The 27,473-nt window shown below is 46.0% G+C and overlaps 2 protein-coding genes across 4 annotated transcripts in view; one reads left to right on the forward strand and one right to left on the reverse strand.

Annotated features, from left to right (window-relative positions):
- The window catches only part of PARP3 (poly(ADP-ribose) polymerase family member 3), an 84,175-nt gene extending 73,249 nt beyond the window's left edge, over window positions 1-10,926 (reverse strand). The window contains exons 1-2 of one of the 3 annotated variants that reach the window (XM_029599519.1): window positions 10,906-10,926; window positions 592-798 (exon numbers count right to left, since the gene is read on the reverse strand). In XM_029599519.1, coding sequence (XP_029455379.1) covers window positions 592-798; window positions 10,906-10,911 — 213 coding nt within the window. In that variant the 5' untranslated portion in view covers window positions 10,912-10,926. Of the gene's footprint in view, window positions 1-591; window positions 799-10,155; window positions 10,273-10,401; window positions 10,835-10,905 lie in introns of those variants that run through there. The other 2 variants (XM_029599520.1, XM_029599518.1) reach the window with 2 other exon arrangements.
- Window positions 10,927-11,540: 614 nt separating this feature from the next.
- RRP9 (ribosomal RNA processing 9, U3 small nucleolar RNA binding protein) overlaps window positions 11,541-27,473 on the forward strand; it is a 59,113-nt gene continuing 43,180 nt past the window's right edge. The window contains exons 1-4 of the mRNA XM_029599521.1: window positions 11,541-11,796; window positions 13,184-13,266; window positions 13,630-13,745; window positions 19,211-19,278. Of these exons, the coding sequence (XP_029455381.1) occupies window positions 11,716-11,796; window positions 13,184-13,266; window positions 13,630-13,745; window positions 19,211-19,278 (348 nt within the window). The 5' untranslated portion in view covers window positions 11,541-11,715. The remainder of the gene's footprint in view (window positions 11,797-13,183; window positions 13,267-13,629; window positions 13,746-19,210; window positions 19,279-27,473) is intronic.

Below are 27,473 nucleotides of genomic sequence, written 5' to 3' on the forward strand. Positions count from 1 at the left end.
TCCTGCTTCTTTCTACCCACCACTAATTATCTGCTCCCACCCACCCACCCAAAAGAGTAATCGTGCAAGAAATAAATATATATTAAAACATAAAATGGATCTAAGGAATAAGCCCACAAGAAGATAGAGAAGAGCTTCTGAAGAATCTGATGATAAGTGCTGCTGTCCACACAATGAATCCAAGTGACACTGGAGGTACTGGCAGCAGGGTCAGATTATGAAAAGGGTGTTTAGTCTCGGGCCTAAACGCAGATCTGTTTAAGGAAAATATCTGGTATCAGTTTCCCTGGGGTGTTTGCATGTAGGGATGGAAGAGAAGCAGAAATAATGTAAAGTGCCACTCTAACCCTCCCTGCTACTAGTTTTCCTTTGATTTCTGGATGAAAATTGATGCTTAAGTGACTCTCTGAACTAAAATTAAGTAAAGACCTCACTCCTTGCTCTCTCTCAGCCTCCCCTCCATCCTGGGCCAATAACTCCTCAGGTGCAGTCTGAAGAAGATTCAGCTTCACGGATCGTTGTTATCACTACACAACGAAAGCACATGCTTGTAACTCCTTCTCCTAACTGCTTCCCACCTGGCTCTCTCACCTCCACACCGCTGCAGTTACTTAGTTTGCAGTTGGCGTCGACTTTGGCCTTCACTTTCTGCTTGGGAGCAGCCTTCAGTGCCTCCAAGGTGGATCGGAAGTTGTCTTCCTCTGGCTCCTCCTTCACTTTCTTGGTTTTGCTGGGGGCAGTTTTCTTGGTTGCGGCCTTGCGCTTGGGAGCCATCTTCCTGGGTTGGGCAGAGGAGACCTGCGACAGGAGAGCAAAAGGCCAAATCACAGGCAGTGTCACGTACTCGTTAGTCGATGCTTGAATGGTACAGAAAACAAAAATCAAGCTTGCGCCTCACTCTGGCAGGAGTTACCTTTAACTTGACTGGAACCAGAGTATCCATTCCCGGCACAATGCCATAGACCCCAGCTGATCTCTGGTTTCCTCCCTCACAATTAAAGGATCCTCTATGTTTATTCAAAGCTTCTAAAAACTAAGCTGCTTTCCAATAGACACAGAACACTAGGAGATGGAATAAATCATTTTAAAACTCAGCTGTGGAGGAGACTACTGGTTAGATTTTCAGTTTTACTCGCCAGATAAAACAATAGTCCCATGTCCTATGCTTAAGGAGCTAAGTCTTACCTCATAGGGCTTTTGGTGCAGACCCTTCTCTGAACTGCCTCTGCTCTGTCTATATCCTTTTAGAGGTGCGGCCACCAGAAGTACACACAAGTGTGGTCTCGCCAGCATCTCACATGGAGGCATAATTATCTCCTTTTACCTACCTCCAGATGTGGTCATCACCTTGTTGCCCCGTTTTGCTACCTTCAAATAACTGGATTCATTCACCCCAAGGTCCCTCGCCTGGATTCTTCATGAAAAGAGTGGTGGATGCATGGAGTGGCCTCCCAGCGGAAATGCCGGAAACACAAAACTTAAGGAGACAAAATTTTCAAAATGATTCCCCCATAGGGAGCTTCAAAAGTTTGCCTCTAAAGAAATGAAAGCCAAGGATAAGCACGGAGGATCCTTCGTGGCAAGGACATGGGGAGGCTGAAGATCAGCAGGGCTGCGTGGCATTGCACCAGGAAGGAGTTGGGGCAGGCAGGATAGCCTGAAGCTCTTTGCTTGCTGTCATATTTGTTTATGAACATTTGATCTTCCGCCTTTGCCCGAGTTAGTTTCAAGGCGGATTACAATCAAAATTACATTCCAAATTGCAATGAAATAAAAAAAAAAAAGACACTAAACATGAGGTTAGAGCCAGGTATACAGGTATGTCTAAAGACAAGAGGTAGATCACAAGACGTCAGCTAGGCTGAAACAGAACATACAGTAAATAGCGAGTCCAGTAGGTGAAAATGGAGAGCAAGATTATAAAGATAGGTACAACAGTGCAGATACATATGTACTGTATATATTCTAAGAGAGTGATAGAAATCTGTAACTTCCCAAACCTTTCCTATTATTTCTTCATAAGTACATATTCCAATGTGCCATACTCAGATTTTCTACTTATTCTCTAACAGCTTCAAAAGTGATTTTTTTTTGTTGCTAGAATACATATTTTTTTACATTTTCCTGTATATAGAGTGAAATTTGTTCCCTACCAGATAATGTGCTCTCTTTGAATTCTGCCAGACCAGTCCAGACACATGGGTTACGTTCCTCCTACCAGCAGATGAAGGCAGAGGATTCTTTTTTTTTTGTAATTGATTCTTTCCTCTATATTTATTTATTTAATTCTTTTATATACCGACCTTCATGACAGGTGTCATATCAAATCGGTTTACATGGAACAATGGGAAAAAAACATTGTTATCAATCATTTAACAGTAAAATAATCAGAGGAGGTAAAAAAGTTACATATAACAAGGAGATCGAACTTGGGAATAGAAGAAAGAGAAAGACAGAGGGATAACCATTGTGATAAAAAGGGTATCACTATGTAAGTTGTCCTGTAGGCTTGAGATGTGGAGTTCCGAAAGTGAATAGATTAAGGGAAAGCTTGGCTAAATAGCCAGGTTTTAAGTTTTTTTCGAAATGTTTGTAGGCAGGGTTCCTGTCTGAGGTCCGGAGGTAAATTGTTCCAAATAGAGGGACCTGCTATCGAGAATGCTCTTTCTTTGGTTGCGGTGAGGCGTGAAGTTTTGTTAGGAGGTACATGGAGAGATCCTTTGTATGATTCTCTGATGGGTTCCAAAGGGGAAGCCTTCGGTGGGCTTTTGCCAAGCCCCTGACTGTACTTTCCTGGACTCTCTTGAGACAAGGACCTAGAAGTGGCTGTGCAGACTCCACTGCCCCCCCCCATCCACAAGTAACTGTTGCAGTTGGGAAGAGCACCAGAGATCAGCCCCAGAGAAGGGCAAAAATTCCCCAGCCTTAAAATCTTGGGGTTTTATTTCTATTGTAGGAAACAAACTTTCCTACAATAGATTTTCCTTTATTGGGCACTGCCAGGCACAGGCCCATACTCTCGGCCCTTCCAAACCAGAACATAAACTGCAGACCACATCCTGCGTACATACAGTGCTCTGGACACAGCAAGGTACACCACGGTAATAACACTGTACTACCAACAAGCTTTTTAAAGTGGATTTGTTCAAGAGAATTAAAAAAAAAAAAAAAAAAAGCACAGCTACATACCTCCTTTTTCTATTTCACATCCAAGCACAAAGGCAGTCAGATTTCACATCCAATCGGCTGAGAGCCAGTAGATGTATTACACAGAGAGACCGCCCTGCCCAAAGAAAACCTGTTCTGTGTTGAATACCACACCAACGCTCCTTTCTATACAGGATTTCAGGTCCCTAGGCTTAATATTAAAAAAAAAAGTCGAGCCACGCCCTTCTTTACATCTCCCAGAGTCCGAGCGACCTCAGAGCAAGGGATGCGAGCCAGCAGAGCACTAAAGAAAAGGAGCGCAACAGTTTCATTCAACAATCAAATACTGGCTACAGCCCTCAGAAAGAAAAGCTAGGAATAAATGCCAGCAGAGAAAAAGAGCACAGCTGGAAAACCCCCAGGAGCCAGCTACTGAGCCATGGAGAGGTGCCCTGGCAGCTGTGGGAGGTTCTCAGAGACTCCTAACTCCCCACAGAAAGGAATGAAATAAATGGAAAGAATAGAGAAGGGCGTGGAAAATGACCATCAGTAAAAATCCTGCACCTGGGGGTGAAAAAAATCCAAACAGCATATCATTTAGGACAAGAACTGCATGCATTTTTTTTTTTTAATGTAAAAACTGCTTAGATCTTTCGTATAGGTGGCATATCAAGTACAAATAAATAAAAATAGGTATAATCGCCCCAGATTACCTAAAATTTCAAGTACAAGGATCACTAAATGAAGTGCAGGGAGGAAGGCTCAAATAAGATTACAAGGAAATCCTTCTTTACCGAGAGGGTGGTAGATGACTTACCAGCAGAGCTGGTGGAAACCAGCACTGGGACAGAATTCAAGTCTGCTTGGATCTTACAAAAAAAGGGTAGGAATAAGGTTGGGAGGTTCCGGTATAACACACAATCCATCCTTCACCCGAGAGCAGAGGGAAAAGGGGAGGGGATAAGGAGAAAAGAAGGATAAAGGAAGCACGATGTTGTGATACTGCAGGGCGGGGGGGGGTGTAGATGGACTGGAACCAGCAGGCTGCAACTCCGCAGAAACCGACTGGGGTTGATGTTAGCAGGCTGGCGGTGGCCAAATACAGACCAGCAAAGTAATAAGAAAAACAAGGAGGCAGATCAAGGAAGAACGAACTACTGACATCACAGGCCGCACAGGAGCCAGATTGATACCAACAGGCTAAAACTCCCCAGAAACCAAGTGGGTTAATATTTTATTTGCTTACTTTTAATTTGATGGCCTGTCAGTGAGCTGCCTGGAGTGACGTACAAACTAGAAAATCCACAGCCTACAAATATCATAAAATCAATACCTAGCAATAACAAATCAAAACAAAAACACACTTATCACGTCATAAAAACAAGGCCACAGGACCTAGGCGGGCAGATGTTTGGGCAGCATTCTCACTGGTTTAGAGTATTAGAAAGCCTAAAGCTAAAACACGGGAGTGGAGGGCTGGCTGTTGGATTAAGCAGGGGAATTTTATAAGCTCATCTACACAGGATGGGAGAGAACCAGAGAGAAAGAAAACAAAGTGGATTTAGGTAAGGAACATATCCTACTACAAGCGTCAAGCTTCTATGACTCGCATCTGAGACATATCCTTGCAGCATGGATCAGATTAACTGGGTAGGCTGGAAGGGCCAACTGGTCACCATCCACTATCACCTACTATGGTATGATGTGTCACAAGAGACAATAGCACAAATACCGGCTACATGGCATCAAGCACTGATCTACTATTATAGATGTTAAGAGTGCCATTCTTACTGTCTCTGGAAAATGTTCAGTGCCATCCAACCTTGCTCTCTGCTTCCAGAGTGAATGCTACAGTATGGGTGGCTCTTTTGAGCTGATGATGGTTTGGGAAGAATTCTGGAGTTAGATTGCATGTTCCACCCTTAGAGGATCCCACTAATTTTACAGTTTAATATTTCGGAAACACACAGCATGGTCTCTATTTACTGTTCCCACAACTGAGGTGGAAATGCATTTCAGGTATGAAATGTATTTCTGCCTCATCGCACACTTCACCTCCAATGGTATATACTTCAAGTTGATCAGAGCGAAAGTTAAATGAATCCTGTACCATGCATGCAACCACCAACAGCACACCTTGCTTTGACACCAAGCCTGCATGGAAACTTCCAAAGAGAAAGAAACAAACATGTATTCTGTCACGCCATGATAGCCCCATTCCAGTACGATTTTCTCTTTTCCTGTTCTCCACAGCTTTCACAAGAAAGAGAGGGGGAAAGGAGGTTCAGAGTGGATTGTTATGATTAGATGAGTGCACAGTATACGTTCTGAGATGGGGGTATGCATCACTAGAGTACTCCGGCTCTATGAATATCCCGCTGACACAGAGCAGGTTGCTTTCATTGTTTGGGTTCATGGAAGTTTATTCCTGCTCTTCTGGACTTCCAATGCAGTCAGAACCAAGCTGGCAATCTGACACCTCAAGCCTTTATTCACAGCTACATGGGGATTTTTTTTTTCCTCCTTGTTTTATATCTCCTTCCAAGTCACTGCAGCAAAAGTCCTCAGCAGAGGGCCATATACTAGAGCTCTTGCCAGAACCCTGCAATCATGGATCCTAAATCCGACCACTAGTTGTCACTTTTACATGATGACCGAGGTTCCCTTTTCCCCCCAAAGGCTGGGAATGCTGCCAACCGGACAGGGGAGCAGAAAACGCAGCCTGGGAAACCAAACTCAGGTGCTCAGATTGTGCCACTGAACCACAGGGCCATCTGCATCAGGGGGGGAGGGGGGCTGATCCTTATCACCAGCCTGTGCTCCCTGTGTATCTGTATAGAAAGCAGCTCTACTTATGCATGCACACAACACACACTCTTGCCTCTGTGCAAGAGACTAGAAATAGCAGAGCAAGTGCAATCCCCAGAATAACTTTATGTGCGAAGGTGTGTACAATGCTCCCATTCCCAAGAGGTCTCTAAGGCTTGTACAGTAAGCTGCAGGACTGCTCCACCTCGTGTCTGCACTTCCGTGTTGAATGTTAACTGAGTAATCTGTTTAAACAGCATTGTACAGCCGGCATTGCAGAGCTCGCAGTACAACTTGCAGAGCCAGTAAGTCATTTTTATTAAATTGATAAGCTGCAACTTAGCCAGCTGTGTTATAGGCTGTTAAATTTAAGCAGATTTTCAGCACTACCCAGCAAATTCTCCCTCCCCAGCCAGACCTCCAAAGACCCCCCACATTCTGAACAGGTACAGCTGCCTACTGAAACGAGATGGCTATGTTTTAACTGCTCAGTGGCAGTAAATTTTCAAAATCTTGACTCCAGCTGTCTAACTTGGTAAATCGGCAGCTAGGTCATTTTGAAAATCCAAATGACTAAGGCAGGGCATCTGGGGAAGATTTCATGAGGCCTGGAGACAGTCGCCTAGGGGCCCCAGCTTACCTCTGGACTGCCTCTACTCTGTCTATAATCCTTTCAAAAAGGTTCAGCGCCCAGAATCACACACAATCCTCAGGTGACCTCTACGGAGGCATTATCACCCCCTCTTTTGTACTAGCCATGCCTCTCCCAGTGCAGCCGAGCAATCCTTTGGCTCTGGCCATCACTGTCACACTGTTTTGCTACCTTGAGATCATCCAGTTTCCCTTTTCTTGAATCCTGACAGGCATGAGGGTTACACTCGCTCACCAGCAGGTGAGAAGGCAGACAGCTCACTTCTTATCTGACCTCAAACACCTCTATGTATGTAGCAGGGAAGAATGTCATTTTGGCTCTTGCCCAAGCTTATGATTACATTAGAAATGTGTTGGGGTTTTTTTTTTGTTTTTTTTTAGCACCCTCCCCTGCATAAAAGAAATACTAACTGAAATACTCATCCAACTACAACAAACAGGTCCCCCTCTTCTTACTTCTCTGGAGTCTTCATTCTCTCCACCCTATTTGAAATCCGGGAAGGGGGGGGGGGGGGGGAGAAGGGAGGCAATTTTCTTATCACCCAGAATATAAAAAAATATGGTTTTCAGATTTGCTGGATTCAGGCAGAAGCCACACCTCTCCTCTCCCCAACCCGCAGCTCTTACCTAGATATCGCTAGTAAGGGGCTTGGAGTAGGATTGCCAAATGGCTCCAGATTTTCATGACAGGTTGAGCCAGTCCTCATTTTACCCCATTGCATGCTGGGGCTTATTTTGATTTCCCTATTGCATTATCTAAGAAAAGCAAGACTATAAGTGCCTGCATTCAGAGGAGTAAAACCAGAACTGGATCAACCTGCCTGGAAATCTGAAGCCAGTTGGCAACCCTAGCCAGGAGCGCCCTCTAGGGTTCTGGGCCGGGCGCTGCAACTTTCAAAATGGCGCTGGCCAGCCACTGTTAAATCCACTGCCCCATCACGGGATGGGGAAAATGTATTACAGCGGCTGGCCGGTGCCATTTTGAAAATGGTGGTGTCAGGCCTAGAGCCCTAGGGAGCGCTCCAGGCCCCATGGGACTATAAGGAGCAGTGGACAGGGAGAGGAATAGGGCAGATGGTTCTCAAGACATACATTAAAAAAAAAAAAATCCCTGAACATGGGTGATGCATTGTCTGGGCCCTTTAAGAAGATCGTGGCCCCAGGATGTGGGGTCACCATCGTGTGCTGCACAGCAGTGGTACTGCACCATAGTATTTTTCCTGGCGATATATTACCAAGAAAAAGACCGTAGGATTTACAAAAGCTACAGCACAAATCACTGCAGGTTTGTGAATCTCATAGTATTTTCCGCTCCAAGAAAAATACTTTAGATTAATAATCAGACCCCTAAATTTGTACTTGAGGCAATAAAGGGTGAAGGGATTTACCCAAATTCACAAGGAGTGTCAGAGAAACAGGATTTGAACCTTGGCTTCCCTGGTTCTCAGCTGCTACTCTAACCACTAAGCTACTCCTCCACTTATCAAGCTAACACCTTTCACAAGCATTGATTTAGTTATTAAAAATAAAGACAAACAAAAAATACCAAAATCAGAGAAAACATGTGACCTTCTTGAAAGGAAATTTTCAGGCCTAAACAAATCGGGAAAGGATAATTAATCTGTGTATAAACAAACAATGATGCAACATAACTAAGCAAATATTTATTGGTTGTAAATAAAGCCTTAAGTTCTTCATACTTGCCTTTCATTTCTTTGGGGGCATCACAGTCCTTCCAGGCCATACCTACTCTGGTTTTCAGGGTAATCAAATATGTAAATACTGCATGAATATTAATTGTAGAAATCCTGAAAATCAGCTGTCTATGGCCCTCAAGTACTCTTATGTATTGCTGTAAGGCTGGAGAGAAGGCATCTCAATCCACACAGGCTGCCTAATAATAATCAGAGCTGTCCAATGACCCTAATTCTATTCCACCATAAGATTTGCATCCAATCCTTAATATTATTATTTTTTTTTTAACTCTCATGCCAGTGCATTCTGGTTTTTGGCAGTCTAGATTTGCTATACAAACTTTACAATGAGGACCAGAACAGATTATGAGAGCTAGAGGGAGACAACCAGGGCTGCTCCAGAAGCTCATGATGACCTGGGGTTGAGGCAGCAACAACTTATTCAACATAAAGGTTGAGAAGATAAGCCCTGATTGAGAAGAAATAGCTGCAAAGCCTTCTGCACCATTCAATACATGACTTCAAGCAAATAACATATCTTCTCTTATAGAAAGAAACAGGCCGATGCAATACAGACACGCTAAAAACATGTCCAAACTAGACAAACTTTTTTTTAATGCGAGGGCAGTCACCTCTCCTGGGCCCTTGATGCCATAAGAAAACAAGATGCCATGATAAAAAGGATGCACTAGGGATAAATTGTGCGTCCCTAGCATCTGGCGCCCAAGAGAAGTGGCTGTGCGCAGGTTAGGAAAACAGATGCGTCCGTTTTTCTAACCTGACCACTGGCAAGACTTTTTTTGTTTTAGGTTACTCTTTTTTTTGGTTCCTCCTACTTAATATCGCCACAATATTAAGTCAGAGGAAATACAGAAAAGTGGTATTTTCTGTTTTTCTATTAACTTTTGGGGTTCCTCAAGACTTAATGCCAGCTCTGGAGCTGGCATTCATTTTTGACAGTAAGAACGTGCACATCAGGCACACATTTGTTTTTTACGGAAGGGGGTAATAGCATTATCAACATGGCATTTACATGTGATGAGTGCTATTAGCTATGCACGTCCAACCCCAGTTAACCTGTGCACTAGCTCGAGTGCACGGTATTACATCGGCCTGCTAGAGTGTAAGCTCTTTGGGACAGGACATTGTTGCTATCTTGTAGAACTTCAGGTACACTTTACAAATATTTCATGAAGAGGAGGAGAAGTGCAAGGGTTCCCTGGATAGTCCCTTGACACCAGGATTGCATGTGTCGCTGAACACCCAGCAGTTAAAGAAAAGGAGCTAAATGCAACATCACTTTCTGAAGACATAACGCTATAGTGAAACCAGGCCTTGCCCCATTACTCCTGGGGGAATTCTGCACACAAAAATGTAAAAACCTGCAAAATTCTGCAATCTTTATATTGGTCAAAATAACACAATATACATGACAGTTTTTAAGTAATTAATTTAAAATTAATACAGAAAAGAAAATTACTTGATACAGAGTTTAAATATTTTGAGCAGAATTTCCCTAGAAGTACACTGCAAGCGTCGCTTCCACCCTCTCACTTTTCCCCTCTCAGGCCCCAACTCCTCCAACGCCTCTCCCTCCCCCGTCCACTTTTTCTCCACTCCCAATTCTCCCCCCGGCTCACTCTGTCCCTCTCTCACACACAACCCTTTACACAGACTCCCTCGCAAACACACAATCTCTTTTTCTCACACACACACATCAGCTCCCAACCTCTCACATATATACATAGGCCTTCACAATCTCCTTAAGTTACATAGGCTCCCTCTCTCTCTGGCACACACATCCAGACACCCCCACATATGCCCTCTCAGACAGGCTCTCTCTCAAACACCCCACCTCATCTTCATGGCGAGCTGGATGGGCTCCGCCCGCGGCCTTCACCATTTTCGCCGCAAGCAGGATGGGCTCCGCTCGCAGCCGCCGGGACCTACTCAACATTCTGCGCAGGCGGGGGCGAATTCTACGCTTAGCAGTAGCACATAATCACCCATGAGTAAATATCAGAGGCTGGGTAAGCAATAGGCCCAGAAAGTCCTGCAGTACGTAATGTACATTTAGGAAGGCAGAAGCCCTTACACTCACCTGTCTGAGGCAAACTCCGTCCTACGATCAATCAGAAACTGACACTGCTCACCTCGGAGGAGGCGGGTATTAGACGAGATCAGGGCAAGTCTGTACAAGCTCAAAGGCCATTGCTCCACCTCCTCTCATTTTCCAGTCTCCACCTCTTAACTAAATGTGCTTACAGCAGCCTCCCTGCTTCTGTTTCTCCTCCTCTCCATTCGCCTCTATTATTACAGTACCGCAGTCTGAAAAACCGGGAGGGTCACATGTCATACGCCAGGAAGTGCTCAGACCGTTAACACATTTAGGTTTTATTATTTCTGTAACGCACTTTCTGCTTTAAGTGGTTTCTTCTCTTGCTATTTCTCGCTCCCCGCCCCCTTTCCCAGCAGAACTCCTCTGCTGAAAATCCCGGAATCCAGACCGGCCGGGGATCCCTCGATGATTGAATTGGAAACAGCTGGTCCAGGGCATGCAGGAAGTTGTTTATATAGAGATACGTGTATTTTTTTTTTTTCTTACCTGCATTCTTATAAATACGTCTCCACAAATAAAAAATCCATTTGGGAAGAAAACGAGAATTAAATCTTTCCCTGAGAAGATTTTAAATCTCCAACTTACATCTTACTATCCTGGCGGGCTGTGTCACGCGGACACATACAGCTTACCCTTGCCACCTGGCACAGAAAGCGAGAAATCCCGTATGATCCTTCCTTTACAACTATGGAGAATTTTCCCCTCTGTTTATAGCCTCTCCCCACTCAACCTTGCTATCACACCACCCTTGTCACTGCTGTGCAATACTTGAGATTCCCTTCCCCTCAGGAGTTGTAAATGCTGCCTCGGGCCCGGCCAACACGGGGAGCAGAGCTTTTTCTCTGGTTTTTTTTTTTTTTTTTTTCACAGCCCTGGAACTGCATGAAAACAACTCCGCGTGGAACGTCCAAGCTGTGCACCTCTTCCCGGGAGGATCACTTTTGGCGCTACAGCCGATCTTACGTGGGAGGAGCCATGCATGGATGCCAGGCCTGTGGAGCTCCTGGTTTCTTAGCAACGGGAGAATTTGGGAGGCACGGCCGAAGAGTCTGTCCAATTGCAATGAAGGAGGAGATTGGAGGCTGGGCATTGCTATTGCTGCTCAAATAAAAAAGAAAAAAAAAGTTGCCAGGGAGGGTGAGGGACCAGGCAGCTGCCCAATAGAAGAGTATACTAGGGCATGGCCGAAAAGCACAGCCTCCAATAGGAGGATCAGGGTGGAAACGGAAGAGTCCCTTTGCTGAGAGTTCTCCACCTGAGCGCAGCCAAGAACTGGTGTAGACTTCAGGTCGGCTTATGTCTTCTTTTTTTCTAAACAAAAAGCCACGGCGAGATGGGCTTGTGGAGGCGAATGGGGCCGGCAAGAGGCGACGGAAGGTGAGACAAAAATGACTTGCGGAGATCATAAAAAAATGGACGGACGGCATTCTGCGCACCTCATGCCCGGGGCTACCGGGCGTGCATATCGCGGGGGAGCGGCGGTGGAAGGCGACTAGCGACTGAAGAGAGGACGAGTCTTGCAAGGCCGCCGGTGGACTGGACCCTATCCCACCGGCAGCCAAAGAAAGAAGTCGACCCCAACGGGCGATAGCCCGTCCTGTTTCCCCACGTGTGTCGGCCATATACTATTCAAAACACGTGTGATTTAGCACGTGTTCTATGCCGATCTAGTAATGCAAGAGATCGGCATAGAAGTGCAAGAACTGTGAATTTTGTCTATCGTAGGACCCGCACACGAGACGGAGAAGCAGAATGGATTCCCCTTTTGTTTCCCGATGGGAAGCCTGCCTGGTTTGTTTTTGTGTGTGTGAGTGAATGGGCGCTTACCCGAGGGATATGCCTAACTCGAAGGGGAGCCTGCCTTGGGGGGGTGCTGGTGCTGTGCGAAGGGGAGCCTGCCGGGGGGGGGGGTGGTGCTGTGCGAAGGGGAGCCTGCCTTTGGGTTGCTGTTGTGTGCAGCCTGCTTGTCTAGGAGGGTGGGGAGTTGGCGATGTGTGTGTGTGACGTTTTTGCTGCTCCATTATTGTACGACATGCTCAGGGTGACTGAAAATGAAAAGTTTTTATATAAGGATAGAAAAGTCCCTACTCTCCATATTATTTTTAATTGTATGTCTGTGTGGGCCATTTTGAAATATTTTATTGCAGTTTGTAAAACTTTTTAAAATTTGGTACGAGTTTTTCATTATTGGATGATGATCTGTTCATCAGCTTGTTGGAAATATTTTTTTTATTTGTGTGATTTATATTCCTTGCTTTTATTGTTTGAATGAGTTATGAGGACTGGTGGTGATCGTATGCTATGCAATGGGAAAACAGTCTGGTTTGTGGCGGTTTCCAGTTTGGTTTCTGTCTACATGTTTCTATTTGTACTTTAAGGTCTCTTTTGTTCTGTATTTGCTGAGAGTCTGTCTACATGTGTTACTGAGGTGGGGTATTCTGCTAGTGTGTAACTTCTATGTAGGAATTTACCACCCTCCCCCATTTAAAATACAAATATACCACAAATATGTTAAAGTAACTGGTAAATAATGCCGGATAAAAACCGGCTATGGTAGTGCCGGCTCAGTAATTAAACAGCACTCGCTTTCAGATGCAAAGATGTGTTATTGATCGTCACTGCAGGTACTACTAGTAGCATATGCTGGAATCTTGCATTGTGTGCTAGACATGCTGAATGTGTTTAGCATTTCGAAAGTTTCTGTGTAGAAAATCAGCAGCTTGAGATTAGGGGTCAGCTGATTGGTGGTGTTGCTTCTTTTCAGCCAAATGAGAGAGAAGGAAAACCACAGAAGAAAGCCGTGTCCCAGCTGAATGAGGAGATCTCAAGTGATTCTGATACAGAGCGGTAAGACATTTCAGGAAAAAATATGGGCAGTCTTTGGAATAAGATTGCTTAAGTGATGTTTCTTGTAGAGGGAGTCTTGTGCTATGTAACCAGTCTGCTGTCATGATAATTCTGGTAACTCTTGTGATGTGGGGGGTTTCATATTCCTCCTGTGAGGTGATGCGTATTAACGTATGCCGGACCTGCGGTTGTCAGGGTATATCTTTGTGTGTAGTAATATAGAGTAGTATCTTAAACTCCCTGGCCAATAATACAGGTTGCAGAATGTGACTGTACTAGAAATACTACAGAATACTTGCTATTGTGTGAGATCATCAGGCGATAATCACATGGTAGTGATACTGACACTTTCTGTGCTTCAAGTCCGGTAGGACAGAAGAGGACGCAGAGGCATATTGAGGATGAGGAGATTGAAGAAACTGCACAGGAGAAGAAGCTGAGGTTGGCAAAGAGTTACCTGGCACAGCTGCAGCAGCAGGGTGAGAGCAGCAGACATTTCCCTGCCCATCCCCTATACCTCCTTTTTTATTTATTTAAACAACTTAATGATGGTATATAAAAATATTTACCATCATAACGGTTTACAATAGGGCACATAAAACAAAGAGAATATAGAACATACTTTACATAGAGAGTGCCATTATTATTCGGTAACAAAAAACACATTAAGTATAATATGGTTTATGACGTTGACTTTACATTAATGAAATTCTCATGGGAGATTATATGTTTTTCTGGTGCTCACTGTAGAGAGGAGGTGGGTTCTGTTATTACAGATCCAGGGTTGCTCCTGGGACTCGATTCCAAAGCCTGCGCTGCCACCTGCAGTGGGACCTTAAGTAAATTGCTTTGTACGTAGTTAAATCATTGGTTAGGTTGAGAAGAAGTTCAGAAGTCCATGGAATCCAACTTTCTCATTGCCTAACAGCTTTCTCCATGTGGCAGATCCAGAGGATGGCACAGAGTGCACAACTGTAGCTAGTTCTGCAGCAAAGAAAGTGTTCCTGAACTATCCCCTATCTCTCCTCGTTATCCAAATATTGCAGTAAAGTCAGAATCTCTGGATTTGCACATGTCCCTAGTATGTAGCTCTATCCTCTTGCTCGCCGATATTTCTTCCTCTAAAGCAGTGATTCTCGGCAGGTGTGTCGCGTGCTGCCGGTCTCTTGCTGCTCTTCCCTCCCTTCACCGAGCGAGAGGCAGGCTATCTTCCATTGCTGCCATTGCCACCCGGGCTATCGGCACATTCAAGCCCGGATGGGAACGGCAGCAGTGTTAGTGGAAGCTGGCAACTGCGGCTGGGTCTTTTCTTCTTCCCGCACCTGCCCCCCTGGCCCGGAACAGGAAGTGATGTGCAGTGGGGTGAGCGGGAAGAAGAAAGAGCCATGCTGCATGAAAAAGTAGCGGCGGCAGCATTGGCCACGGAGCAGTAGCTATCTTCCACTGAAGCAGCCAGAAATGCACAGGAGACAGCAGGATTAGCCTCCCGTGGCCGATGGGATTCTTTTTCTTGGCCTGCAGGGGCTAGAGGAGGAGGCTGCTGCAGCTACCATTTGTGCTTGGGGGGGGGGGGGGAGGCTTGAACAAGTTAATGTAAATTGGTTATTTACTCTCTCAGATAACAGAAGGACCATGGCGCATTCCATGAAGTTAGCAAGTAGTTCATTTAAAACAAATTGTTTGGTTTTTTTTTTCACTCAGCACTTGGTTAAGCTCTGGAATTCGTTGCCAGAGGATGTGGGCACAGCAGTTTAACTGGGTTTAAAAAAGATTTGGATAAGTTCCTAGAAGAAAAATCCATACAGCTGTTATCAGGGAAATAAATCACATTCCCTGTATGTACCCGGATCAGTCCAGACTCCTGGGGTTTGGCCCCCCCCTAGCAGATGGAGACAGAAGTTTACAAACAAAAACTCCGCCTATATCTAGGCTGGTGCCACCTACAGTCCGGCAGTATTCTTCTGTCTCCTAGCAGGTGGAGAGGGTGCCAAACCCACAGTCTGTGCTGAGGCCTAGATTTAGGTGGTAGTTAGTGTGTAAAAAAAAAAAAAAAAAAAAAAAGGAAGAGAAAAGCAGTTTGAGAGTAGGGATCCAGGTGCCGCAGGAGGAGTCCAGGCTCGGAGTAACGGATCCGGTTGTTTTGGGTCTCCAGGGGCCTCCTTCAGCCTTCCCTTTGCATTTTTCTGCCTCGGATTTGCTGTTTAAGGAATGGGACACTCCGGATTTGGGGCTGAAGGTGGCGAAGGCGATGGATAAACTCTATCCCTTACCGGAGGATGCCCTGGACATGCTGCGCATGCCGAAGATAGACTCTGCAGTAGCGGCAGTCACAAAGAAAACCGCCATTCCGGTCACCGGAGGTACTGGTCTTAAGGATTTGCAACACAGGAAGCTGGAGGTGCAGCTGGAAAAGATCTTCGAAGTCTCCGCATTGGGAATTCGTGCGGCGATTTGTAGTAATTTTTCCCTTCGGGCAGGTCTCCGCTGGGCACAGCAGCTCTTGGCCAATGAGTCTTTGTCGCCGGAAGAAGCACGCCAAGCGAGTCGCTTGGAGGCAGTGATTGCTTATAGTGTGGATGCCTTCTATGATCTTCTTCGCACTTCGGCCAGGACGATGGTTTCGGCAGTGGCCGTGCGGAGGCTGTTGTGGTTACGACATTGGTCGGCAGACGTGACTTCTAAAGCACGGCTAGGTTCCTTGACCTTCAAGGGGAAACTGTTGTTTGGTAAAGAATTGGAAGATTTGATTGAATCCCGTGGTCTCGGTGGGCTGGCCCTTCCAGGTCGTGTTTTCACGGTAGTCGCCGGCCTCGAGGCTCCCGGGGATCCGGTTCTTCTTTTCGTCACAGTGCACAGCGTCAACAATCTTATTCGCAGTCCTTTCGCGGGCGCCGTTTCGGTCGTTCGGGCGCCGGTCAGCCTGTGCAGGGGGGCAAACCTGCACAATGATGGGCAGCCGGTCCATTCCTCCGTTCCCAGAATTGGGGGGCGTCTCGGCCGTTTTTTACGAGGAATGGACCAGGATCACGTCGGACTAGTGGGTCCTAGATGTGATAAGACATGGTTACGAGTTAGATTTTTTACACTGGCCGTTTCCGTTTTTTCTGGTATCCCCTTGCGGGTTCTCAGCGGGTTCAAAACCAATCTCAATCTGAGTAGTTAATGTAGTAAGGGCAGACTCAGTACTATGACCATTATGAAATCCAGATTGCATGGGGGGTTCATGTTCAAGTTGAACATGTTGAAGTTCAGTCCAAGAAATAAGAGTTGGCCATGAACCTTCTCTATGGTCTTAGAGTAGGGAGATTAGAAATGGGCTTAAAATTTGCCAAGTTCTGGGTGAAGGTTGTGTTTCTTAGGTACTGGCTGGCCTGTGACAGCCTTAAGTCTATTGGGCAAAGTTGCTGATTCAAGACTATAACAGATATCTGTAAAAAATGGAAAAAGGCCTATATCTTGTGTGGGGTTGGATTTTTTTTTTTTCACAAACCTAAAAAGATTCAGATATTGTAGTGAAGATGACATACTGATCTGGCAAAGCAAAAGCTGTTAACCCAAAAAAGAAATTTTTATTAAAGGTAGAAAGCTTAATGATAGCAAATATAGTAATATTGGGTAAGGTTGGTGAATCCAAAAATGATGTAACAGGCAGTCAAAAAGTGCTGCGGCAGTCAAAAAAGCAAACAGAATGTTGGGAATTATTAGAGAATGGTGAATAAAACGGAAAATGTCATAATGCCTCTGTATAGCCCCATGATGAGACCGTACCATGAATACTGTGTACAATTCTGGTCGCCGCATCTCAAAAAAGATATAATTGCGATGGAGAAAGTACAGAGAAGGGCGACCAAAATGATAAAGGGAATGGAACGGCTCCCCTATGAGGAAAGACTAAAGAGGTCAGGACTTTTCAGCTTGGAGAAGAGACAGCTGAGGGGGGATATGATAGAGATGTTTAAAATTATGAGAGGTCTAGAACGGGTAGATGTGAATTGGTTATTTACTCTTTCGGATAATAGACTAGGGGGCACTCCATGAAGTTAGCATGTGGCACATTTAAAACTAATCGGAGAAAGTTCATTTTTACTCAACGCACAATTATACTCTGGAATTTGTTGCCAGAGGATGTGGTTAGTGCAGTTAGTATAGCTGTGTTTAAAAAAGGATTGGATAAGTTCTTGGAGAAGTTCATTACCTACTATTAATTAAGTTGACTTAGAAAATAGCCACTGCTTTTACTAGCAACAGTAACATGGAATAGACTTAGTTTTTGGGTACTTGCCAGGTTCTTATGGCCTGGATTGGCCACTGTTGGAAACAGGATGCTGGGCTTGATGGACCCTTGGTCTGACCCAGTATGGCATGTTCTTATGGCAGTGAATTCTGCTTGAATCAGGGCAGTTTTATTCTGGAAGGCCTGGGCAAAATCCTCAGCAGTGTGCTGAAGCCCATTAGAGCAATTATCCATCTTAAATCTTTAAAAATGAGAAGCTAGCTTTTAGAAAAGCCTGGGTCTATTTTCCAGCATCCTAGGGTTCTCTTAAATAGTCTTTTTTTCATGCTTGATTTCAGACAGTATATTATGCTCTATTTAAAATGGGATCCAACTTTGTCTGGCTTATTATTTTGCCCAAGATGTCTAATCTGCCTCTTCAAGGCTCTGAGGCCAGAATGGAGCCATAAGGTATTACTAGAAGGCCTCAGGACCTACAGATGCAGAGAAACTACAGGATCAAAAGCATTGCAAAGACTAAATAGTTCCATAGGATGCTTTTCATAAAGTGGTAGAGCAAAAATATTTTCAGCTAGGGTAAGAAACTGCCCAAGTGTTTTGTCAGGATCTGTGTCCTTGTTACAAACTGAAAAAACTATAAGCAAGTAATCGGCAAAGAATAAGGAAAGTACTGAATAGAATCATTTTAAAAGCATCACTTTCTCAGACAAAAAAATGATAAAAGGTGTGATCATTCTTGTGTAGGGCTATGTAGCCACCGTCTGCAACAGGTCACACATGGCTGCCAAAAATTGCAATTCAGTTGGACCCTGGGGCTTGTCGGCATGCAGTTGAAATTGCCTACAAGGAGCAAGTGAATGCTTCTAATTGAGCATTTGTTAACTAAAGTAATTGCTTCAGTTATGCATCATGAATAGGAGGAGGTTGATAGATCAACAGTAGGTTAAAGTTGACCCTTATGAAATTAAAGGTAAAGAAACAAAAATTCAAATGTTGATTTGGAAGAAACCTTAAATTCTTTGAGCATAATTGAAGAATGAGAAATGATCACAACACCTCCTCCCCCTTTCCTTACAAGCCTGACCTTCTGCAAAAGGTATTACCTGGAGGGGAGGCCTGCTACAAACCTAGCATATTCCTGGTTTGAGCCAAGCCTCAGTAATGCAAAAAATATTAAGGTGAGTGTTTTAATAAATGCAATACCGTGCTATTGCTACTGTAAAGCAATGCACAGCCCCTCCATGTTGCTGCTCACTGTGCACCCTGCTTCTTCAGTACAATGTTAGTGCTACTGTAAGGCAGTGCACATCCCCTCTGTGCTGCTGTACACTGTGCCACCCTGCTTTTTCATTTTTTCATTTTTTTCTTCCGCTTTTAGCCCCTTCTTGAAATCCCTGCCTTACCCCTCTTTCGCTCTTCCACTTCCCTTTTACCCTTTATTCCTTCCTTGATAGCACTTTCTTTTCACTGCACCCAATAACATGAGGATGCTTCAGTCTGCAGTGTGACATCTCCTTCTCAGGGGTCCAGCAGCAGGGAGCTACACTGAACTGGTATAGTGGTGGCAGCTTCCTCTTCTATTCACAAGCTATTAAGGTTGCTTTCATTAGGCAGTGGGATTTTCAAGGACAGATGTATTTGGGTACTGTGGGTCGACATTTTTGCTTGATTGGTGCCACTGAACTCTGTGTGTGTGCTCTTCCTTCACAGAAGAGGAGAAGGCGGAAGAAGAAACGTTTCAGCAGGATCTAGTTGCAGGTCGATTGGAGGAAGAAGTGGTAAGTGTGATGCTTGGGTCATGTAATTGCATGGGGCTGTGCAGAATGCCAACACAGAAGTGAGGCTGGTCTGACTCAGTATGGAATTTCTTATGACCAAAGGTTAATCAAGCGCAGCATCCTATCTAACAGGGGTCAATTCATGACACAGGCACTCAGCATGATCTCAAAGAATAGATCCAATACTTTTTACTCATAACCAAGAATAAGCAATGGCTTTCTCGAGTCTTCATGGTTAATAAAGAAAAATTTGGTTCTTGCTTGCTAATTTTCGTTCCTGGAATACCACAGATCAGTCTAGACAAGTGGGTTTTGCATCCCTACCAGCAGATGGAAGTAGAGAACAGAAACTTTTCTGACACTGCTACATAAGCTAGAGTACCACCGGCAGGCTCTGAGATTGACCTGTACCCAAGCCAAAATGTAGACAAATCCAAATGCTAACCCAACTCCTCCCTCTACATGAGCAGGGGAATACGAATACAGCCCTTCAACAAGAGCCCTTATGTCCACAGCAAGAACTTAAACCCCCTGAAACTTAACAATGATGTCAAGATTTTTCAGTCTTCTCTATGATACACATACCCATAGCAGAGATATTGGTCTTTCAATAGGGTGGTGCTCTGGACTGATCTGGTGTATTCCAGGAACACAAATTAGCAAGTAAGAACCAATTTTCCTTTCCTGTTCATACCCCAGATCAGTCCAGACAAGTGGGATGTACCCAAGCTCCCCTTAGCCGGGTGGGAACCTGAAAGACCAATTAGCAACATATGCTCCCCAAACAGCCTCTCATCGGGCACCCGAACATCTATTCCGTAATACCTGGGGAAAGTGTGAAACAACAACAGTTGTTTTAAACACATCTCCTGTGGCGAAACCAACTGATACTCCCCTACCCAAAAAACTGCCGGAACTCTAGCTCATTCAAGAAGAGCCCTTCCCTTTGAAATATAACCCGAAAACTATGATCTCTTTCAGCCACCGCGCAACTGTAACTTTCAAAATCTTGCATCTCTTCTTTGTTCCACTGAACAGCACAAAAAGGTGATCAGACTTTTGAAATCCATTGGAAAACTTCAAACAGTGAACACCAATGGCCATCCAACAAATGCAAGTCTTGGGGTACACTGTATCCAGATGCTAGAACGTGGAACGTTCCAGCAGATGACTCAGAATGATGAAAAACAACCTTCAACAAAAATGATGGAACTGTCTACCAGGAAACCCCATTCTCTGAAATTTGAAGAAAGGGGTCCCTACATGACAAAACCTGAAGTTCTGAAATTCACCTGGCTGAACAGGCAGACACTAGAAAGTGCCACGTTCAGAGAGAGGTCCTCCATAACTGCTCAAAAGGTAAACTACAAAGAGCCTTAAGCACCAAATTGGAGGTCCAAGAGGTGCACACCCTCCTAAAAGGAGGGCATAAATGCTTAACGCCCATCAGAAAACCACATCCGGATGGACCTCCAAAAAAACTCCATCCACCTTACCCTGACAAAAACAGTCTAAAACTGCCACCTGAATATGAAGAGTTATACCTGTCTGCAGAATGTCCTCAAAACTGAGCCTGACACCCTGTGTCGGGTAAAGTCCTTCTTCACACCCCAACATAAGCCAAGGCAGTGAATGGCTGTTTGGCCTGAAGTAAGGCAGTAATAACTACTTTTGAGTACCACTTCACTCGCAACAATCTCCTATCAAAGGCCAGGCCACGAGACAAAAGCGATCTGAAAAGATTGGACCCTGTCGGAGCAGCCATTGAAGATGACCTATTTTCTGATGACAGTCGGCTGCAAGATTTACCCAGACTGCAAACTAGAGTCGATTCAGCCATTCTGGTGCCATTAGAACATAACTGAACTCAAACACCGGCCACAGAAGAACCAGCACGTTCTTGCCTTCTGAGCTGCCCTCTCGAGTGCTTGTCTTGACATTCATTTTGCTGCCATGAGATCCCTTTGAGGAATGCCCTACCTGGCCTCAATTAGCTCCATTGCTTCTGGCAATAATTCCCATTGTCCCAAATCCAACTGCTGCCGGCTGAAGTAGTCTGCTTGCATCTTATCCACCTCGATTACATGGGATGCTGCCAGTAGCACCAAATGCATTACTGCTCAAGCAAACATCTGATGCCGCGTTATCTGATAAAATTCGAACTGCATGATTGAAAGACCATAAATCTTGAATGGATGACCACTGAGCAGTCAAGCTGGAGTTGGAGGTGTGGCAGTGGAGTTTACCTTGATAAGGCTTCTATGGTTAAGGGCTATAATTCCAGTACCCGCACCCCAGGAAAATATGGAGCATTATTCCATCTGTTTCATTGTACCAAAGAAGGAGGGTTCCTTTCAACCCCATCTTGGTCCTCAAGAGTGTCAACCGACACGAGTAATTCATTTCCGCATGGAAACTCTGTGGCTCATGATAATAGCCATACAACCGGGAGAGTTCTTAACCTCCCTGGACCTTTCTGATGCCTATCTTCGTATTCCAATCGAGCAAGAACATAAGCATTTCCTCCGCTTTGCGGTACTTGGCCGCCATTATCAGTTCTGGGCACTGCCCTTCGGCCTTGCCACCACCCCCAGAACAATTTCCAAGATTATGGTGGTCGTAGTAGCAGTACTGGGAAAAAAGAGGGAAATCTGGTTCCCCCGTAATTGAACGACTGGTTGATCCGGGTGAAGTCAGTCAGTGGAAGAGAGTCTCTGGGTGACCAGCAGGGTGACATTCCTGCTTCAGGAGTTTGGTTGGGTCGTAAACATGGACAAAAGCAGTCTCAATCCCTCCCAATTCTTGTAATATCTGAGCGTCCAGTTCGACACCAAGCAGGGCAAGGTCTTCCTCCCGCCCTGGCGGATAAGAAAGTTGATATCTCAAGTGCGTTGGTTGATGAACGCGATATGCCCCAAGTTGTGTAGCTATCTTCAGGTCTTCGATTTAATGGCATCAACCCTGGAGGTAGTACCATCAGCAAGGGCACACATGTGACCACTTTAACGCTGCCTGCTGTCTCAAGACTATTCGATTTGCCTCCACCTACCGATGGAAGCATGTTCTCTGCTCTAGTGGTGGCTGCAGGAAGCTCACCTGGGCAAAGGTGTAACCCTGTCCCACCTTACTGGCTGGTCCTCATGACAGATGCGAGCCTCCGGGACTGGGGAACTCACTATCAGGAACTAACAGCCCAGGGACATTGGACCAAGGAAGAGGCGCTCTGGAACATAAACCGCCTGGAAGCCTGAGCAGTCACATTGGCGTGTCTACAGTTCAGTCACATACTCCAGGGTCTGCCTAATGTCGGACAACGCAATAACTGTAGCCTACATCAACCGCCAGGGGGGAACCAAGAGCCAGCAAGTGTCACAGTAGATATATTTCTGCCCATTCCATAAGGAGATCTATCTATGGATGATCTTGGCTTCCCCATCACAGAAAAAGACAACGTCGGAGCAGACTTTTCTAAGCAGGGAGAATCTGGATACAGGAGAATGGGCATTGTCAGCTAAAGACTTTCAGCTGGTGATAGATTGCTGGGGGTCTCCTGTCCATCGACCTGCTGGCCGCATCTCACGATTTTTCAGTTACAGCAGAGATCGGTGGTCCCTGGGGATCAATACCCTTGTTCAGACCTGGCCAGAAGAGGACTTACTGTTCGCCTTCCCTCCATGGCCCCCGCTGGGCAAGGTCATTCGCAGGATCAAGCACAAGGGATTAGTCCTACTAGTAGCTCCAGATTGGCCCAGACATCCATGGCATGCAGACATGCGGAGACTCCTGGTGGAGAAACTCCTCCTCCCCCCCCCCCCATGTCTTCCACCTCACAGGGACCTGCTTCAGCAAGGACCGGTCCTTCACGAGGATCCGACTCTATTCTGTCTTATGGTTTGGCCCTTGAGGGGGCTCGCCTGGTGAAGCGTAGATATTTGGCGGCAGTAATTACCACCTTGCTCTGTGTACAGAAGTTCTCTACGTCATTAGCATATGTGCGGGTCTTGCGAGTATTTGAGGCCTGGTGCGAGGAACACTGTGTTGCCCCTCAGACTGTCAATCTCACTGGTTCTGGAATTTTTACAGGACTGCTTGAATAAAGGGTTGACCCTTAACTCCTTGAAGGTCCAGGTAGCAGTTCTCTCCTGTTTTCAGGGGCAAGGTGAACAGAACCCGCCTATTGGTGCATCCAGTCATGGCCCATTTTCTGAAAGGGGTAAAGGACCTTCAGCCACCCCTACAGTGGCCAGTTCCCTTGTGGAATCTTAATCTAGAATTGGAGTTCTTGGCAGGGCTGTCCTTTCGGCCGCTGCACAGTCTTTCCTTGTGCTTGTTAACCCTGAAAATGGTGTTCCAGGTGGCGATATGCTCGGCTTGTCTCATCTCTGAATTACAAGCATTGTCGTATCAGGAACCATACCTCTAGATGTCCCCAGGAGCATTACTTCATACCATTCCATCCTTCTTGCCCAAGGTAATCTCGGAGTTTTATTTGAATTAGTCCATCTTGTTGCCATGCCTAGATAGGCACAACGATATGGGAGAATATAGACTCTTCCACCATTTAAATGTCAGTAAGCTTTTGGTGCGGTATCTGAGAGCTCCCTGTCCAGACCATGGGTTATGTCCCTCTTCCAGCAGATGGAGTCAGAGCAAAAACTGAGAGGGCAGTCCCTCATGACTGGTGCGCCCTCTGTAAACCTTCAGTATTTCTCTGACTCCAGCAGATTTGGGTTGCACCTTCGGCTCTCCCATTTTCTTTCTGTGAGAATAGTCTTTGATTTATTTCTCCTGTTTTCTTGTTAACACTTTTTTTATTTGGATGGATCTTATTTAAAAAAAAAAAGAAAGACCAAGGCTTTTCATTGTAGCTTTGCTCTACTTTCTATGGGTTGTCCTGCTGCAGGCTTGCAGGCAGAGCTTTTATTCAGTGGCAGACCTGTCATCCTTTTTATTTATTGCTGTATCGTTTTGGGGTAAGTTTTTATTTTTTTTTTTTTTGTTAACTTTCCTTTTACAGGGCTGTCATTTGCTGCCTTTAGGGGTGAAGTTGGTGGTCCAAACTCTCCCCCCTCGATATCTACCCGCGGCCCGGAGATGTCGTTTCCTCAGGGCAGCCCCTAAGCTTCAGGGATGCGACATCCCTCTGGCTTGAAAAAAAAAAACAAACAAAATGGAATGGGTCGTTAAAGTTAGTCAGGCAGCGCAGGACTTTGATTTCGTTCCTGCTATTGAAGGTTTTCGGAGGTCTGGGTTCCAGGCCCTTCTTTACTTGCCTCCATGCCGCGGCTGACGCGATGCAATGCCTGTGGGGAGCCCAGATCGCGGCTCCCCGGGAAGGCCTGTGTGCTTGGTGTCTCCCTGGTGGGGAGGGCGCCTCGAGCCGTAGAGGGTGGTCTGTTTCGCGCACAAATGCGTGCCAGGCTCTGAGGAAGTTGGCCCCGTTCCTGTCCAACGCAGGAACGGTGGCCATCTTGGATCCACTACCTGCTGTTCCAGCGCTGCCTCCTGGGGATTCAGACACCTCATTCTACTCCTGTTCTCTTTCCGGCGCACCTCCCCAACGCAGAGCCACTCTCAGAGGACCCCCCCCCCCCCCCCCCAAGACCCTTTTTCCACAGAATTTATTCTGCTGATGCATGGGGCTGATTTGGCAAGGCTCAGCCAGCACCAGGATGCGGTTTTGGCTCCCCCTCCTAAAGTGGTCAGTCTAGGGCAGGGGTCGGGAACCCATGGCTCGCGAGCCAGATATGGCTCTTTTGAGGGCTGCATCTGGCTCGCAGACAAGTGTCGCCATACTTCGCGGTTCCCCGCTGACCCAGCTGCTCCCCGGTCCTCCGCCGCCCGGGCTTAAAATGCTGTCAGCCCGGGCGGAACGCGGCAGGACAGCTGGAGTCAGCGGCACCGGCGTGCTCTCTTCTCCTCCCCCCCGCGGCCCGGAAGAGGAAGTGGAGAGCATCGGGTGCCTGCGCGGGAAGAAGAGACCACACTAGCGTGGTCTCTTCTTCCGCGCAGGCACCCGATGCTCACCACTTCCTCTTCCGGGCCGCGGGGGGGAGGAGAAGAGAGCACGCCGACTGGAGTCATCCGGGTGCCTGCGCGGGAGTCATCGGGTGTCAGCCGGGTGCCAGCGCTGGAGTCATCGGGTGCCTGCGCGGGTCTTCCCGCGCAGGCACCCGATGCTCTCCACTTCCTCTTCCGGGCCGCGGGAAGAAGAGAGCAGCGCGGCTCGGAGGAAAATGAAAATCTTCAACCGCGGCCGATGGGACTCCGCCTTCGCCTCCGCGAGGGCTGAAAATGAAGGAGGTTAGCGTTGGGAGGTGGCTGCTGCTGCCGCGAGTTCCCGGGGGGGGGGGGGAGAGAGAGAGTGAATGAATGAGTGAGCAAGCATGTGTGTTTGAGATCCTGTGTGTGTGAGTGAGAGATTGCATGTATGTGAATGATTGAGAGCCTGTATATGTGAAAGAGAGTATGTCTGTGATTGAGATCCTGCCTGTGAGAGAGAGAGCATGAATGTAAGTTTACCATTGGGAACCTGTATGTGTAAGTTTGTAATTGAAAACCTGTTTGTTTGAAAGAGTATGTGTGTATGATTGAGATCCTTTGTGTGTGAGAGAGATCATGTGTATGTATGATTAAGAGCCTGTGTGTATAAGTAAGAGAGAGATCATGTGTGTCTGTGTCTGATTGACAGCTGGTTTAGGTGATGGAGCATGTGAGTATGTGATTGAGAGCCTGTGTGTAAATGAGAGAAAGAGAGGACATGTTTGTAAGCATGTGAATGAGAGTCTGTGTGTGAGAGAAAAAGACAGCATGTATTTATGTGATTGAAAGCCTGTGTGTGTGTAAGCGTGAAAAGATAGACAGCATGTGTGTAAATGTGTAATTAAGAGCCTATATAAGTGAGAGAGAAAAAACATTTGTATATGTGAGTGACTGAGAGCATGTGTGTATAGGTGTGTCATTGAGAGCCAGTGTGAGAGAGAGCGCTGGTATGTGACTGAGAGAGGAGAAAGTTCCAAGCAAACCACCCCACCTCCTGCTAATTCAGAACAATCTCAGGACACCTGGATATCAAACGTTCCCAGGTATGCAGAGCAAAAAAATTTTTGTATCCTTATTATTTTTCATTACTGGATCTTTGTGTCTGCTATTTTGAAATATTTTGTTGGTATCTGGAAATGTTTTATATGAGTTTTTAATTATTGGATATTCCACTCATCAGCTGTTTCGAAATATGTTCTTTTTGTTAGTACAGTTTTACTGCTGATGATTTTATATTTCTTGATTTGTTTTATAAGGATGTGTGATGTTTCTTTTTTCCTTTGTTACACTGCATACAGAGACTCTGGCTTGTTGCAGTTTCCAATTCAGTTTTTGTCTGCATGCTTCTTGTTATGTGTTTTGGTCTCTTTATTCTATGTTAGGTGAGGGACAGCACGTGATTCAGGTGAGGTTTTCTGCTGGCGTGTAGTTTCTGTGTAGGACTCTATAGCAGCCTGACTTGGTCCGTTTTCCTAATAGGAGATGTATTGGTGTCTTAAGGCCTGGTGTAATATTTTCAGAGACTTATTGTACTTTAAAAGTGTGATCTTACATAAAATGCACACATTTACTTGTATTTAGTTTTAAACATATTGTATGGCTCTCATGGAATTACATTTTAAAATATGTGGCGTTTATGGCTCTCTCAGCCAAAAAGGTTCCTGACCCCTGGTCTAGGGGAACTCCCGGACATGGCAGGGGAGGCCTCTGGGATCGGTACTGTCACGGCCCGGTACAGTACCAATATTTCTGGCCCTGCCGTTCCAGTGGCCCCTTTGGGATCCTCTAGGATTCAGCCGGTTGCCCATCCAATGGACCCTGCAGTGGACCCTGATCTAGATGACCCGATACCCTTGGCGCAAGTCGAAACGGATGTTCCTCTGGTTCTACGCCTTTTCCAGAGCAATAAATGGTTCCACTTATCTCACATGTCCTGGCCGGATTAGTTATTGAGGCCCCCCCCAGGAGGCTCCTGCCACCAGCACTGCACCGAAGAGAGGGGATCCCGCCCTACCAGGGCTCAAGCCACCTTCGAAGACTTTCCTTTTCATCCTTTGCTCCGCCAATTGCTATCCAGGGGGTGGGAGACTCCGGAGGTGCCTCTGCGGGTTGACAGAGTGATGGACAGACTGTATTCACTCCCCGCGGAGTCC

Source organism: Rhinatrema bivittatum, chromosome 4, assembly GCF_901001135.1.
Source record: "Rhinatrema bivittatum chromosome 4, aRhiBiv1.1, whole genome shotgun sequence".
Classification (NCBI taxonomy): domain Eukaryota; kingdom Metazoa; phylum Chordata; class Amphibia; order Gymnophiona; family Rhinatrematidae; genus Rhinatrema; species Rhinatrema bivittatum.